The 16888-nt window shown below is 40.1% G+C and overlaps 1 protein-coding gene across 3 annotated transcripts in view; it reads right to left on the bottom strand.

The window, feature by feature from the left end:
• Nucleotides 1-16888, bottom strand: part of BAZ1A (bromodomain adjacent to zinc finger domain 1A) — an 82143-nt gene that overhangs the window by 25323 nt on the left and 39932 nt on the right. For all 3 annotated transcript variants that reach the window (XM_040969629.1, XM_040969628.1, XM_040969627.1), the window contains exons 6-12: nucleotides 15172-15259; nucleotides 12080-12214; nucleotides 8047-8143; nucleotides 7378-7544; nucleotides 4407-4502; nucleotides 3093-3231; nucleotides 336-482 (exon numbers count right to left, since the gene is read on the bottom strand). In XM_040969629.1, the coding sequence (XP_040825563.1) occupies nucleotides 336-482; nucleotides 3093-3231; nucleotides 4407-4502; nucleotides 7378-7544; nucleotides 8047-8143; nucleotides 12080-12214; nucleotides 15172-15259 (869 nt within the window). The remainder of the gene's footprint in view (nucleotides 1-335; nucleotides 483-3092; nucleotides 3232-4406; nucleotides 4503-7377; nucleotides 7545-8046; nucleotides 8144-12079; nucleotides 12215-15171; nucleotides 15260-16888) is intronic.

Below are 16888 nucleotides of genomic sequence, written 5' to 3'. Positions count from 1 at the left end.
TTCTTATTGTGACTTATTACATTATACTGAAGCATTGTTGAATCAAGTTTCTGGTCCTAAATTTCACTTGTGGCTAAGTTCACAGAGTGTTACTCAAAAACAGAATTCAATCTCCTAATATAAAAATGGATATGTCCTAAAGTTTTTCCTAGATTAAAAAAATGTTTCAAAAGCCATTAGAAGCAGGTTACATTACAATTTTTAATAAAAGAAAAATCATAATAATCTTGTTAGCATAAGACTCAATGACAGACAACCTGAACATATATTTTCTAACTGTAAAAGCCAGTTAATCTTAAAATGATGGGTTTATCAGCAATAATGTTAACTCTGACCTTTGGTGTCAGCATCAGCTATTTGCTCTTTGGCTACTTCCTCTTCTTCTTCAGCTATTGCCTGGAAGATTGCAGTCAGGAAGAAAAAAAGCAATTCACATAGTGGGCCTTCACTGTCATTTCCTACAAGAGCTTCCTCTAACACTTCTGTAAACAAAATGTTTAAAATAGATTTAAAGTTCTGCTCATATCATGAAAAAAATCAAGCCCATTAGAAAACAAACATTTAACATTATAGCCTGTGTAACTACTTTCATGAAAGAAACAAGTATTATCACAGGCAACATATAAAATATCTAATAATGATCACAAAATGATAAAGATCACAAAGCAGTTACTCCATCCAAGGACACCAAAACAACCTCAACAGATCAATGAAATATTTCCTCTGCGTAAGTATGAGGTACAAATTTTAAAATTATATTTTTATTCTAATTTGAATAATGCAAATATTTATACGGTTATCTCACATTTCTAGGACAACATGGGACATTACTGCTTACACAATAGCACCTGCAAGAGGTAATTATCATCACTAGTTTTAATTCTAACATTGTGACCAAGTGATAAATAAATGTTTCTTATTTAGCTCTTACATCAGCACTGTTCAGATTTTCTGTTCTGCAAGGCACTACATACAACTCGCCTCCTTAGCTCAAAAGCAAAGGGGTTTCAGAGAGGGTCTACAGAGATCATAAGAACACAAATTTTCAAGAAAAGTTTATTTTTATTTGAAAAGCAGTTACATAGAAAAAGAGAGAGTGAGACCTTCCATTTATTGGTTCATTCTCCAGGTGGCTGCAGTGGCTGGAGCTGAGCCAATATGAAGCCAGGAACTAGGATTTCTTTCCCAGTCTTTCACATGAGTGCAGGCACTCAAGGACTTGAGCCATCCTATAAAGCCTTCCTAGGCTGTAAGCAGGCAGCTGGACTGGACACTTGATGCTAGCATGACAGGTGTAGACAGCCTGCTACAGCCACAGCACTAGCCCCAAAACAACTAATATATTCAATTAAAAAATTTTTTTTAAATTGGGGCCTGATGCGATAGTGCAGTGGTTAAAATCCTTGCCTTGCATGCCCAGGATCCCATATGGTCACCAGTTCTAATCTGGCGGCCCTGCTTCCCATCCAGCTCCCTGCTTGTGGTCTGGGAAGGCGGTCGAGGACGGCCCAAGGCCTTGGGACCCTGCACCCGTGTGGGAGACCCAGAAGAAGCTCCTGGCTCCTGGCTTCGGATTGGCTCAGCTCCAGCCGTTGTGGCTGCTTGAGGAGTGAATCATCGGATGAAGGATCTTCCTCTCTGTCTCTTCTCCTCTCTGTATATCTACTTTCTAATAAAAATAAATAAATCTTTAAAAATTTTTTTTCCTATTGGAAAGGCAGATATACAGAGAAAAAGATCTTTCGTCTGCTGATTCACTCCCCAAGTGGCCGCAACAGCTGGAACTGAGCTGATCTGAAGCTAGGAAGTCCTCCATGTCTCCCATGAGGGTGCAGGCTTTGGGTCGTCCTTGACTGCTTTCCTCAGTCCACAAGTAGGAAGCTGGATGGGAAGTAGGGCCACCGGGACAGAAACCAGTACGCATGTGGAATTCTGGCACATGCAAGGCGAGGACTTCAGCTGCTAGGCTACCGTGCTGGGCCTGACAACTACTTTTTTAAAAGCATACTGTAATACTGGAAAGACAAGTGTATAAACAGAAAATAAAATACAAGATAAAAGTACTATCTATACAAGATTTAGGAGAGGGAGTAATTAACTGTGGAGTTGTGATGCATTGGAGATGCTTACTAAAGAAGTAATACTTGAGGTAGGTTGTAAAGGATTCAGTATTGGAGCACAAGTTCAAGTCCCAGCTACTCTGCTTCAGATGCCGCATCCTACTGACACACCAGGAAGACAGTGGAACGTCACTCAGTTCCTTGCATTTTGCTCCCTATGTGTGAGATCCAGGTGGAGGCTAGGCCAGACCAGGCTTTGTGGCCATTGATACCACGTTACCAAGCTGAACTTGAAACCTCCGCATGCTGAGCTGGAGCAGGGTTTTGAGAAGTGGAAAGGCAGGCCCGGTGTTTCTAAAACACACCTGATGATTGTTCAGCACCCATGATGGGAATGTGTGTGGAAGGAAGGAGAAGTTGATTCTGGCTTTGGCCTGGAGTTATTTGGGGTGTGACTCAGCAGATGGTAGAACTCTTTCTCCTCTCTAACTGCTTTTTAAATAAACAAATATATACATAAATCTTTTTAAAAAGAAACTTTTTCTATTTATTAGCTAAAAATACAAAGTTTGATACCAATCCCTCATTAAATTCTATAGACATTTTAAAGTACACTGGCAAAACAAAAATCAGGCAATGACTCGTTTGCAAACCCACACATACCACACTTTGTACCGAACTGATGATCAATTTCTCCATTCTCTCCAATTCCAGGTAATCTATGATGGCCCTGACCAATGGGATGCAGCAAAAACAAAGCAGGGCCAGCATCAGGTCTGGCTGTTTCTGCTTTCTGCCACACCACGTGTGCCTGAAGAAGCCATGCTGAGCAGCTGACCACGTAAGCCTGTAGACAGCAACCTCCAGCTGGTTTGTGACTCTTAACCACATGAATCACTCAATGAACTAGACAGCTAACTAAGTCCAATGACACTACTGCACTTTAAAACCTTTTTAAAAACAGTAAGAAAAGCAATTTTAGGGTTAACTACAATACAACAACAGATAACCAGAACAAGCCAAAATACTTGCCTAGGGTTACTCCCTCAGGAAATTCATCCTGAAGATCAAAAAGTTCTCCAAACGCATTAAGGAACTCCAAAACCATCAGAGCATCACCAAAAATTTCAGGAGGTAGTCTAGTTTTCACTGGAGTTGGTTCTGGAAGTTCCTGCAAAATTAGACAAATGATATAATTATTCAAGTCAAGTACAGGAAAATTTCAAAAGGTAAATACAATACTCTATCTAGTAAGAATTACCTCATGGAAACTAATGGATCTTGCCTCGGATGTTTATCATAATGCTTCTGGAATTTTATGACTTATTTCAGCTTCACCAAAGGGACTGTGAGATAGGTATTAGCTATTTTTGCCACAAACCTAATTTGTCAGACACTAGAAGAGGTCTTTATTTGGTGGGAGGGGCAGCTGTGGGGCAGAGAAAGCAGAAGCAGAGAGAGTGCATGAGGGAAAGAGAGAGAGAGAGAGAGAGAGAGGTAGGGAATACAGCAGGTAGAAAGCAGAGAGAGGGCAGAGAGCAGGACAAAGGGAAGGCAAGTTTCTGGCATAGAGGTGGGTACTGGGAGTGCAGGACCGCCAGAGTGGCAGATGCAGCTGTACGCAGGCAGCAGGGATAAGTGCCAGGGGCTTGGTGAATAGAGCCCTCAGGTACAGGGTCATGAAGTACAGCAGACTGGTGGATCTAGAGGCTGGGAAGCTTACACAAGAGGGCCTTAAGGAGGTCGAGACCTAGCAGAAGCAGGTATTTAAAGTGGCACTGGCCTAAGATGGGAGGGTCTCATTAGTCTTCGAGGCTACTGTCCAAGTCACTCCTTACAAAAGGGACATTTTTCTTCCTCAAACTTAGAATGTAATTTTAGGTTGAAGTGTGTAAAAGGATTACTAAATCTAGGCCTTGAAATCAAACTAACTGCAACTAACATCCTCAATGTAATACCTCCTTATGACAAAGAACATAATGAATATATCACTATCAATTTAGAAATGGTACCTAATGAGATGAATGGGCTTGGCTTATATACTTCAGTCATGTCTGGCATCAGGCAGAATCCCCAACAAGCAATCAAGCAAAATGGCTACAGAGTTTATTAGATTATCAAGGATCATACAACTGAAAAACTGCTACCTACAGAAAAATTATTATCAAGCCCTGATATAAAACACTAACAATGTGCTAGCTTGGAATCTGAAGTATGAACATTTGCTTAATTTGCTTTTAACTCTCAGTTAAATTTAAAAGGTTGCTATCAAACAGGAGATTTTATCAGCAAGGTCACTTTAGTAAATAAATGTGTGTGCACAAGCATGTAACATGTTTACTGTACCTTAAGATCATCACATTCCATGTCTTCCCTAGGTTTACTCCACTGTTTCAAGTATTCCATATATTTTCGCTTTTCTTCACGTAATTTCTCTCTTTCCTGTTTAAAAAAAACAAAAACAACAAAAACAACAACAACAACAAAAAAACAGTTAGTGAAGCTTCTTGGAAGATGTGTGTAAGACAGCATAGAAATGCACACAACTGGGCCTTACCTCAGATCTACCACTCCAGGAACTCTTGTTAGAATCCAGCAGCTCATTTCACTAAGTACTTTAAACCACTAACCGCATTAATGTCACAAACTACTATGTTATCAACATTGCCTATAGCAGCTCTACCCCTAAAACGAAGCCTTCCCTTATAGCCAGACATACATTTATTATTTTCAAGATTCATTTGTATTGGGTAAAGCGTGGAAATACCAAGCAGCAACAGTAAGTTAAAACATCATGAGCATACAGCTGAGGGACTTCTCTTTCTTGTAATCCAGGCTATTTCTCAGGCTCCCTGGACATTTGTTTTGTTTTGTTTTTTTAAGGTAGAAGGAGAGACAGAGAGCATTTTCATCTGCTGTTTTACTTTCCCAATGGCTGGGCTGGGCCATTACATAATGAACCCTATAAACGCCCCTGGGAAGCAGGTGATGGCCCAAGTACTGGAATCTGCCATTCACGTGGGAAATCTGGGTGGAGTTCTGCCTCCTGATTCAGTGTGGCTATCTCTGCCTGATGAAGGCATCTAGAGAGTGAACCAACGGATACAGAAGCTTTCAAACAAATAAAATAATTAAATCTTAAACAAAACAAATCTACACACACGTGACAAACACGTAACCATTATGTGCACAGAAGTCTTTAATAAGCCCTTATCCTTTGACCAATTATTCTACTGGTACAAATTTATCCAGGAACAATGTCCAAGAAAAAAAAATACTATATTCAGATATTAGAACATAGCAGAATTTATCAGCAAAAATTATAAATCATTTATAGCTATCTGAAAATAACAGATACTGTTATTAGTACATTTAGATTATTTACCAACATGAAGGAATGCTAAGAAAATGTTAGTTTAAAAAGTACATAAAATTATATTTAGTGGGTATTATTTATTTTTTGTTTTTCATTAAAAAAATGTTTTTGTTAGTTTTTATTGGATGATATTATTTAAAGCCTGGAATAAAGACTGGAAATGTTAATTCTGTTTATAAGAATTACCATTAGGCAACATGTAACTTTTAAAATATTTTATTATTTTTATTGGAAAGTCAGATTTACAGAGAGGAAGTGATACAAAGATCGTGTTTATTGCTTCATTCCCCAAGTGGATGTGATGGCTGGAGCTGAGCCAATCCAACGTTAGAAGCCAGGAGCTTCTGGGTCTCCCACGTGGCTGCAGGGTCCCAAGACTTTGGGTGGTTCTCTCCTGCTTTCCCAGGCCCCAAGCAGGGAGCTGGATGGAAAGTGGAGCATCTGGGATATGAACCAGTGTCTGTATGGGATTCTGGCACGTACAAGGTAAGGACTATAGCCACTAGGCTACCGTGCCAGGTCCTACATGTGGCTTTTTATTCTCTTCATTCTCTGGTTGTGAACTTGAATTGGACCCAAGACTACCACCTCAATAGCCTTTTAAAATTAAAGAAGATACTGTTGTGTAATTTAAATTACACAGTGTGTAACAAGAACTTCAGTGAATATCCCAAGTTGTTTATTGAGAACTCTAAGGAATTGGATCTACCACTGAAGACTACAGAAAAGATGTACTTAGTTGACTACTGTTGGCAATATAATTTGTTATAGTGTTTATGTGTTTTATCTTTTAAAGTTTTACGTATCTTCTTCCCACAATCACAAGAGCATTTTACTTTTTTAAAGAAAGGTGTATTTGGGCCTAGCGTGGTTGGTAGCCTAGTGATTGAAGCCCTCGTCTTGCATACGCCGGAATCCCATGTGGGCACTGATTCATGTCCCAGCAGGCCTGTTTCACATCCAGGTTTCTGCTTGTGGTCTGGGAAAGCAGTTGAGGATGGCCCAGAGCCTTGGGAATCTGCAACCATGTGGGAGACCCAAAAGAATCTCCTGGCTCCTGGCTTTGGATTGGTTCAGCTCCAGCCACTGTAGCCACTTGTGGAGTGAGTCAGGTGATGGAAGAATTTTTTTGTCTATCTAATCTTCCAATAAAAATAAATAAATCTTTAAAAAAAAAAAACTTATTTTTATTAGAAAGGCAGATTAACAGAGGAAAGACAAAGAACCTCCATGCTGTGCTTCATTCCCCAAGTGGCCACAATGGCCACAGCTGAGATGGTCTCAAGTCAGGAGCCATCCTCTACTGCCTTACCTGGCCACAAGTAGAGAGCTGGATTGAAAGTGGAGAGGATAGGACATGAACTGGTGCCCACAGAGAACGCTGGTACTTGTTGGTGGAGGATTAACTTAATGAGCCACTCTGCTGGCCACCAGAAGAGCAGTTGAAAAGAGGTTTGGGCTGAGGTGTGGTGCAGTAGGTTAATTCCAATGTTATTTGGGTGTGGGTTTGAGCTTCAGCTGCTCCTCTTTCTATTCAGCTCCCTGCTAAGGTGCCTGGGAAGCAGGGAGTGTTGGGCCATTGCCATCCACATGGGAGAGCTTGCTCATACTCCATGCTCCTGGCTCAGTCCTGGACATTGTGGCCATTTAGAGAATGAATCAGTAGATTAAAGAACAACCTTTGTGTCTCTCCTCTCTAACTCAATTAATAAATCTGTTAATAGTTTTTATTTAAAAAGATTAAATTTAAGTGAGGTATAAAGGAATATATAGACATAATATTCTTACCTCAGTGCTTTTTATTAAACAACACTGCTTAGTGTTCCATGCACATTTTAAAAAGTGAACAAAAGTGGCAAAAGCACTTGAAATTTCACCATGTAAAATATGTAATGAAATATTTCTATGTAGCGACTATGGGTAACATATTCAAGTGAATACCTTTTCTCTTTCTATTTTAAGCCTCTCTTTTTCTTCTTTTTTCTTTAGTCTCTCTTCTTCAACAATTTTCTTCAATTCTTCTCTCTTTTTCTCTTTATCTTCCTTTTCTTTTTTCTTGGCTTGTAGGGCATCAGCTCTTTCCCTTTTTAATTTGGCCCTTTCAAAAGCTGAGGAGAAGGTCAAACTTAGAACCATATACAGTTGTAAAACAAAACAAAACACACACTGGGCATTTTCTGCTATAAGAAGAATTCTTAAAATTAGTTAAGGTTAATTAGTCTAATAGTACAGCATGAAATTCCTGAAAGGACCTAGCAGGTGATTAAAACAGAAAAGCAAATTGACAGTGCTTAAAACAAACTACACAACTGGGACAAACATTCTACCGTGTAAGCTCAAATACATAAGCTTGTGGTCTGAGAACTAGCACTGGGTCATCACCTTGTTGAAAAGACAAACTCAGCCTTGTCAGGCCTACTGACAATCTCCAACAAGATCCTTCAAGTAATTTCAAACAAGTATTGGTAGTTATGTGAGGGAAAAAAAATACTTACAAATAAAAAAATAAATAAACCAGAAAACATCATTTAGAAAAAGTCACCACTACAGCACCAAAAAAAAAATTCTTTCTTATCCCAAAACAGTTTTTGGAAAGGGTTTAAAACTTACCCAGTGACTTCATTTCTTCTTGTCTCAAAAGTTTGTCTCTTTCCTTAATCGCTTTGTTTCTAAAACCTACAATATTCTGCTGATTAACACAGTCATCCTAAAAAAAAAAAGCCAAGAAACCAAAGTGGTAGATAATAAATTACATAAATTGATGATCTATACAGTAAGTCTAAAAAACACAAAACAGGAAAGGCTCTTACCAATGATATATTCTTCATATTGAAACTACTTTCAACTATCAATTCACTTGACAGGCAGGAGAGAGGGAGAGAACCATCCGTTCGCTGCATTTGCTGATTTATTCCCTAAATACATACTAGGAACCAGAATGTGAGCCATCACTTGCTGCTTCCCAACAGACTTATTAGTTGGAGAAACAGAGTAGCCAGGTCTTAAACTTTGGCACTCTGATATGGGAAGCGGCATTCCAAACAGGGACTCCGCCATTATCTCACATGCTTTTCACTAAAATGAGTTTTAATCTTAAACTAAAACTGAACTTTGATTGGAAGTGAAGCAACCAGGACATGAACCAGCACCCATACATGATGCTGGCATTACAGAGAAAAAAACTCAGCCTGTTGAGCTACAGAACTGAGCCCTAGAAAAATTAATTGTATAGCTCTACGAATTAGTACAAGAACATCCTAGTAAAAGTAAAATGGATAGACTTAAAAAAGTGCATTGGAAAAAAAAACTTCCTGTTTGCTTTATAAAGCAGACAACAGAGACACCAAATATTAAACAGGCAGAGAAAGACATATGAGAAACATTTTTAAGGTAGGTATTGTAGTGGGTTAAGCCACTTTGACACAGCCTAGAAAGGAATGCTGGTTTGAGTCCCAGTGACTCTGCTTCTGATGCAGCCCATGGTGTGTCTGCCAATACAGAGAATGGCAGCTCCAGTATTACAGTCCCTGTCACCTATGAAGGAGATTCAGGCAGAGTTCCTAGACTCTGGTACAGCTTGGCTCAAACCCTGCAGTTGTAGCCATTTGGGGGAATAGAGCAGAGAATGGAAAGTCCTCTCCCTCCCTGTCACTCTGCCTTTCAAATAGATATCCTCCAAAATTATTTTTATTTATTATTTATTTTTAAAAGATCTATTTATTTTTATTACAAAGTCAGAGATACAGAGAGGAGGAGGGACAGAGAGGAAGATCTTTCATCTGATAATTCGCTCCCCAAGTGACCGCAATGGCTGGTGCTGTGCCGATCAGAAGCCAGGAGCCTAGATCCTCTTCCGTGTCTCCCATGTGGGTGCAGGGTCCCAAGGCTTTGGGCCATCCTTGACTGCTTTCCCAGGCCACAAGCAGGGAGCTGATGGGAAGTGTGGCTGCCGGGATTAGAACTGGTGCCCATATGGGATCCCAGTGTGTGCAAAGTGAAGACTTTAGCAGGCTACTGCACAGGGCCCACAACATTAATTTCATCCCATATCACTACAGCATGACAAATTTGAAATCAGACTCAAATCCCAGCTTTCATAGTACTTCAAGGAAGTAATCTTTGTGTCTACCTACAGTTTGGGATACTTGCATCTCACAGCAGAGTGTCTAGGTTTGGATTCTAACACTGTCCCTCATTCCAGCTTCCTGCTAATGCCATGGCAGGCAGCGGGTGATAGTTCAAACAGCTGGGTCTGTGCCACCACATGGAAAATAGGGTTGAATTCTGGGCTCCTAGCTTTAGGTTGGACTCCAAAGACTGGCAGAGGTGAACCAGTCTGTTTCTGTGGCTTACAAACAATAAGAGGCAATTTATCATGCCTTCTGAAAGCCTAAACCACATAGAATGCTTTTTCTTACACAACGAAAGGCACTATCATTGAATGGATGTCGTGCTATCTTTGAAAACTTCAGATTACAAAGCCAGTGCCTATGATTTTAAGTCTTTTTATATGCTACATAACTATGGTCAACTAAAAAAAAAAAAAAAAAAAGACTTTGGGCCCGATATTTGCATAGTGGTTAAGATGCTGTTTGAGGGTCGGCACCATGGCTCAACAGGCTAATCCTCCATTTTCATGCACCACATTTCACATAGGCGCTGGTTCGTGACCCAGTTGCTCCGCTTCCCACCCAGATCCCTGTTTATGGTCTGCTTATGGCCTGGGACAGCAGCACAGAGGGTGGCCCAAGTCCTTGGGTTCCTGCACCCATGTGGGAGACTTGGAAGAGGCTCCTGGCTTCAGACTGGCTCAGTTACAGCCATAGTGGCGATTTGGAGAGTGAATCAGCAAATGGAAGATCTTTTCCTCACTGTCTCTTTTTCTCTGTAAATCTGCCAATGAAAATAAACAAACCTTTAAAAAAAAGTACTTATACGAATGACAGAAGGGCTCAGTAAAAGGAAAGAAGGGACATTAGAATATCTCAGGTTTGTCCTGTTCTCTTACAGCAGTCAAGTCTTGTTGCCAACAACTAACTAAAATTGAGAAATGAACTGAAGATTGAGTACATTATGCTGACGATGCTGCAAACTGCATTTAGAAGTTTGGGAATGTGATTTGTAAATCAGCAATCTATAGCCAGTGGAAGGAAACAAAACAATGCACTGAATAAGAATAGGGGGAAATGGAAAAGACAGAAAAACAGCAATTAAAGAATTAAAATTATATAAGAAAAATTTCCTTTGACTCAGGCAACTTTACCTTGCCATCAGTTTGCTCAATTCCAGAAACTTTCCAAGTGTCCTTGCTCCCTGAACTGGAAAATCGCAATGACCCAAGGGAAGAAAGTTGCTGATAGTTAAAGGTGAGAAAAATTAGAAAATGGGCAAAGAATTTGTTGAAGCAAATTAGACATTATTATGAAGCAAACATTTTAGTACCATTTGCTTGTACAGAGTTTGGTAGTGAGCCCCAAGGATAACTATGCTTCCTACTTCATTTTCCCATTACATTCCTTTACATGCTCACAGCTCAGCTATGCTATGGTAGACTGTTTACAGATAAAATACAAGTCCCCCAACCCTTGTTTATGCTCCTTCTTCTGACTGAAACACATTTCTGTGTCATCATTAGAAATCTTCCATTTTGTCTAGAGCATTACAGCTTTCTTCAAGCCTTACATACTTCTTTCCAGTCAGGAGTCACTGTTCTTTATATTTCAATGTGTTTATTCCATGCATTTTATCCTTTACCTGCTTTACAGGTCCATAAGTGCTCATCTGCTTGCTTCTTTTAGGTAATAAAATCCCTGTGGTATGACAACCATGTCCAATTCACACCTGACATTATTTTTTTTTTTCTTTTAAGATTTATTTACTCTATTTGAAAGGCAGATTTACAGAGAGAAGACAAGTCTTCCATTTGCTGGTTCACTTCCCAAATAGCAGCAATGGCCTGAGCTGATCTGAAGCTGGGAACCAGGAGCTTCTTCCTGATCTGCTACATGAGTGCATGGGGTCCAAGGCCTGGAGCCAATCTCCACTACTTCCCCAGGCCATAAGCAGAAAATTAGTTAGGAAGTAGAGCAGCTAGGATATGAAACAGCACCCGTAGAGGATGCTGGCAACATAGAAGGAAGTTGGCCCCTTACTTAATCTTTCTTTGGAAAGTCAGATATACCGAGAGGAGGAGAGACAGAGGAAGATCTTCCATCCATTGATTCACTCCCCAAGTGGCCACGACGGTGCGTGGAGCCGAGTTGATCTGAAGCTAGGAGCCTCCTCCAGGTCTCCCACACGGGTGCAGGGTCCCAAGGCTGTCCCCGACTGCCTTCCCAGGCCACAAGCAGAGAGCTGGATGGGAAGCTGGGCTGCTAGGATTAGAACTGGCACCGATATGGGATCCCGATGCGTACAAGGTGAGGACCCTAGCTGCGAGGCTACTGCACCAAGCTCTCACCTGACACTTCTAAAAACCCCACTACTGACCAGTTACCATCACAGTGCATACACGCACGCACACACTCACTCTCTCACAGGATTCTTCTCACAGGTTGTAGGGGGTAAAGATAATCAAACATTGTTCTTGATTCTAAACACTGATTAACATTTAAAATGTCATTTTTATTTCTTCTCTACTTACTTGACTAACAGACAATCTTTTGGGAGGCCTTCCTCTTCTCCTATTGGCTGGACTGAAGATAAACGTGGACAGATCATCAGGAAATAAGTAAGAAAGATCTCGTTCTGTAATTTTATATGTCAAAACAGACGATACCTTAATAACAATAAAAAAAAAAAGATTCAGGTTACAATAATATATTAGTAAGCCATATACAGAGATACCACTATAGATCAAATGACCACTACTAACGCTATTAAAGATCAGGTAAAAAAAATTAGATTTTCATGCATAATTATATAGTGAAATATATTTTAGTTGGTTTACTTAATCCTTTTCTAAACTATGAGCATAATTAATCTTGACAGGAAGATAATCAAAACTCAAAAAAATACAATCATTCACTTTGCCTTTGGCTAATTTTCCTAAAATTTTCTACGTAAATAAGTACTGGAAGTGCTACCACTCTGGTATAGCAGGTAAAGCTGCTCTCTGTGGTACTGGTATCTAATATGGGCACCAGTTCAAGTTTCAGGTGCTCTATTTTTCCATATCTACCTCTTTGCTAACGTCCTTGGGAAGCAGTGGAAGATGGCCCATTTCTTTGGGCCCCTGAGCCCACATGAGACACCTGGAAAAAGCTCCTGGCTCCTAGTTTTGGACTGGCCCAGTTCTGGCTGCTGTGGCCACCTGTTTTTCTTTTTGTAATTTTGCCTTTCCAGTAAAATATTGTAAGGAAAAAAACCCATATTCAATATCAAAACCCACAGTTTTCATTTTTGTTTATTTTTATTATATTTTTATTTCCCTAACTGTATTTTTCTTTTTTCCATTATTATTTTTCTCACTGTTTTAATATTTCCATTTTTTAAAGAAATATTTATTTATTATTTGAAAGTTACAGTGACAGTGGAGAGACAGAGCTTTGATCCACTAGTTGACTCTCCAGATGAATGCAACGGCTGGGACTGGGTCAGCCTGATAAAGCAGCATCTTCTGATCCCAAATGGGTGGCAGGGAACCAACCACTTGGATCACCTTCTGTTGCTTTTGCAAACAAAGAGCTGGATCAAGAGTAGAGAATCTGAGACTCAAATTATATGGTATGCTGATGTTGCAGGCAGCCTTACCCACCATGACACAATGCCCTGATAATTTTATTTTTAAATGATCCACAATAATCATTTACACTTCTGGTCCCTGATATGGGTGCAGAATCCCAAAGACATGAACCATTCTCTGCTGCCTTCCCAGGCCACAAGCAGGGAACTGGAACAGATGCAGATCAGCCAGGACTTGAAGCAGCACCCACATAGGATGGTGGTGCTGCAGGCAGAGGCTTGACTTGCTACACAACTGTGCCTGCACTCCCCTCATGGTTTTCTATCTTTAATATGAACTAAATACTTCATATCTTTGAAATCTAGTTTTTGTACAGCCCTTGTCTATTTTCCTGCTGGATTATAGTCTTTTTATTTGTGGAATGGTTTATTTAGTGGAGCCAATAAGACTCTGGCTACTAAAAGTAAAAAACAAGCTGCTTTTAGTTTCAAACAGCTATCAAGTAAAATGTAACTTTGAAATAATGGTATACCATGCTCTTCCTTCTTATTATTATACATTGTTCTCTTATCTAGTAGAACTCATTTTAGGGTGAGACAGAGAGACATGGAGAGATCCGTTCATTAGTTCACTGCTCAAATGTCACCCAATAGCTGGGGGTGGGTCAAACCAAACCCATACAGCACAAATACTACTCATGTCTCCCAAGCAAGAGCAGCAGAGACCCAAACACTTCGTTTGTCATCTGCTGCATTCTAGGGTACACGTTAGCAGGAAGTTGGAAATTGAAAGTAGAGCTGAGAGTTGAACCCAGACAATCCAGTATGGAATGCAGATATTCCAACCGGTGTCTTAACCACCGTGCTCAATGCCCACTCCTCATGTTTTTTCAAAGTTATTATATTTTCATCTGTACTCGCTGGTCATCTTATAAGGGAAAAAAAAAGCAGCGAATGAATTTCTTAGCAATTCAAGCAATTGTAAAATAGTATTTAATTCAACACTTATTTTATTTATTTGAAAGGCAGAGCTGGGTCAAGAAAGAGCTGGGTCAAGTTAAGCCAGAGCTGGGTCAAGTTGAAGTCAGCAGCCAGGAGTTTCCTATTCACCTCCCACGTGACAGGCACCCAAGCATTTAAGTCATCTTCCACAGGGAGCTGGTCTGGAGCAGGGCAGCTGGGACTAGAATTGATTCCAATATGGGATGTTGGTGATATGGGCAACAGCTTTACGCACTAAGGTGTTTTGTTTGTTTTGTTTTTTCTTAAGTCTTATTTATTTTGGGCCCGGGACGGTGGCCTAGCAGCTAAAGTCCTAGCCTTGAATGCACCAGGATCCCATATGGGCGCTGCTTCTAATGCCGGCAGCCCTGGTCCCATCCAGCTCCCTGCTTGTGGTCTGGGAAAGCAGTCGAGGACGGCCCAAAGCCTTGGAACTCTGCACCTGCATGGAAGACCTGGAAGAGGATCCAGGCTCCTGGCTTCAGATCGGCGCAGAGCAGGCTGTTGCAGTCACTTGCAGAGTGAATCATGGGACAGAGGATCTTTTTCCTCCTCTATGTATATCTGACTTTCCAATAAAAATAAATAAATCTTTAAAAAAATTATTTATTTTATTGGAAAGGCAGATTTTAAGAGAGAAGGAAAGACAGAAAGATTTTCTTTCTGCTGTTTCACTCCCCAAATGGCTACAATGGCCAGAGCTGAGTTGTTGTGTAGCCAGGAACCAGGAGCTTCTTTCAGGTCTCTAAGGCAGGTACAGGGTACCAAGGTTTTGGGGCATCTACTGTTTTCCAGGCCATAAGCAGGGAGCTAGATGGGAAGTGGGGCAACTGGGACATGAACCAGTATCTATTCAGGATCCTAGTGCTTGTAGGGAGATTAGTCAACTGAGCCATCATGTTGGAGCCCAATAATTATTTTTTATAAGTACTAAAAATTGGATACAGATAAGAATTTAAACTATGATATACAGTTCTACAATATTTCAACTATATACCTATGTCCATCTCTCTTTTTTCTTCCAACAAACCATTTCACTATTCTGATTACCTTAACTTTAATGATTCCATCTTGTGATTCACAGTGTTGCTTCAGAAAAAGCTTTAGTTTATCACGAGAAAATAGGTGTTTCCTCCGGCTGCCAGTAGAAAGAAGAATTGGTGTTAGCATCAGAGAATTCAATTCAAACTCCATAATTTCAGCAAATGTATAATCTGAATTTTAAGCTCAAGAAATGAAGGATATTTAATTTTCTGATTTATGTACAAGTTACGAGAAACTTTATATGAAGCCAACTATGTGGGAAATTATGTAGGAAGATGTATTTGCGTGAATTTACTGTAAAAAGAGAATACACATTTGCTGGTTAGGAGACATTTAGAAATAAAATAGGTTATAAAAAATAAGTCTAATAAAATGAGAAGATCACTCCTACAATTATCAGCATTAAAATTCTCTTACAGAACCCAGTGCTATAACCTAGTAGAGCTAAATCCTTGCTTTGCATGCGCCATGAACCCATATGGGTGCTGGTTCATATCCTGGCTGCTCTACTTCTATCCAACTTCCTGTCTGTGGTCTGGGAAAGCAGGATAGGATAACCCACAGCCTTGGGACCTTGAACCGTTATGGGAGACCAGGAAGAAGCTCCCGGCTGAAGATCAGCTCTCGCCAGATACTGTGGCAACGTTGGCTAGTGAATCAGTGAATGAAGAGTTTTCTGTCTCTTTTCCTCTCTGTAAATCTACCTTTCCAATAAAAACAAAATATTTAAAAAATTATCTCAAAAGCTAAAATCAGATCCCTTTGTGAAAGCCTATTGGCTAAATCCTCTCCTTGTATCTGCTGGGATCCCACATGGGCACCAGTTTGTGTGGCTGCTCTATTTTCCATCCCATTCCCTTACATCCTGGGAAAGCAGTCGAGGATGCACCAAAGTTGGGACTCTGAACCCGTGTGGGAGACCTGGAAGAAGCTCCTGGCTTCAAATTAGCTCAGCTCTGGCTGTTGCAGCCCTTTAGGGAGTGAACCTGCAGATGGAGGATCTTTCTGTCTCTCTTTCTCTCTGTAAATCTGTTTTTCCAATAAAAATAAATAAATCTTAAAAAAATTAAGATCAGAAGTCATAACAGTAAGTAAATAACCTTTCAAATGGATACTGTAACATGTTTGAACATAAGACCTTAACAAACTGTAAAACAACTGTATTTAAATCTTACTTAGTAGCCAACATAGTGGGATAAAAATTAAAGAGAACTAAAACATAAATTGTAAAATACACATGGCTTTGATTCTCCTTTGCTCTTCATTTCTTTCTTTCTTTCTTTCTTTCTTTCTTTCTCTCTCTCTCTCTCTCTCTCTCTCTCTCTCTCTCTCTCTCTCCCTCCCTCCCTCCCTCCCTCCCTTCCTTCCTTCCTTCCTTTTAAATTTCCTTTTATGACACGGATTCATAGGCTCTGGAATTTCCCCCAACCCCTCCCCCCATGTTGGATTCCTCTACATTGTTAGAGTAGTCCAGTTCAAACCCAGTCATGATTCCTTCATTGCAAGCATGTACCATGCATAGAGTTCAGCCTCTTATTGTCTGCATAAACTCAACAGTTTCTGGGAGAGACCATCCCTGGTCTGAAAGTAGAGCTGGTGCTATTCATTTCAAAACAAGTGTGCCACAACAGCAACAAACACCACCATAAGCAAAATGAATTAAAAAGCTACACAAATATTTCAAATGAATCCAATGTATTCCTTTTATGAATGACATCCTGGC

The sequence above is a fragment of the Ochotona curzoniae genome, unplaced genomic scaffold, assembly GCF_017591425.1.
Source record: "Ochotona curzoniae isolate NIBS_2020 unplaced genomic scaffold, NIBS_Ocur_1.0 scaffold_4701, whole genome shotgun sequence".
Lineage (NCBI taxonomy): Eukaryota > Metazoa > Chordata > Mammalia > Lagomorpha > Ochotonidae > Ochotona > Ochotona curzoniae.
Note: the sequence above shows the minus strand (reverse complement) of the source record. Positions and strands in the feature narration are given on the sequence as shown.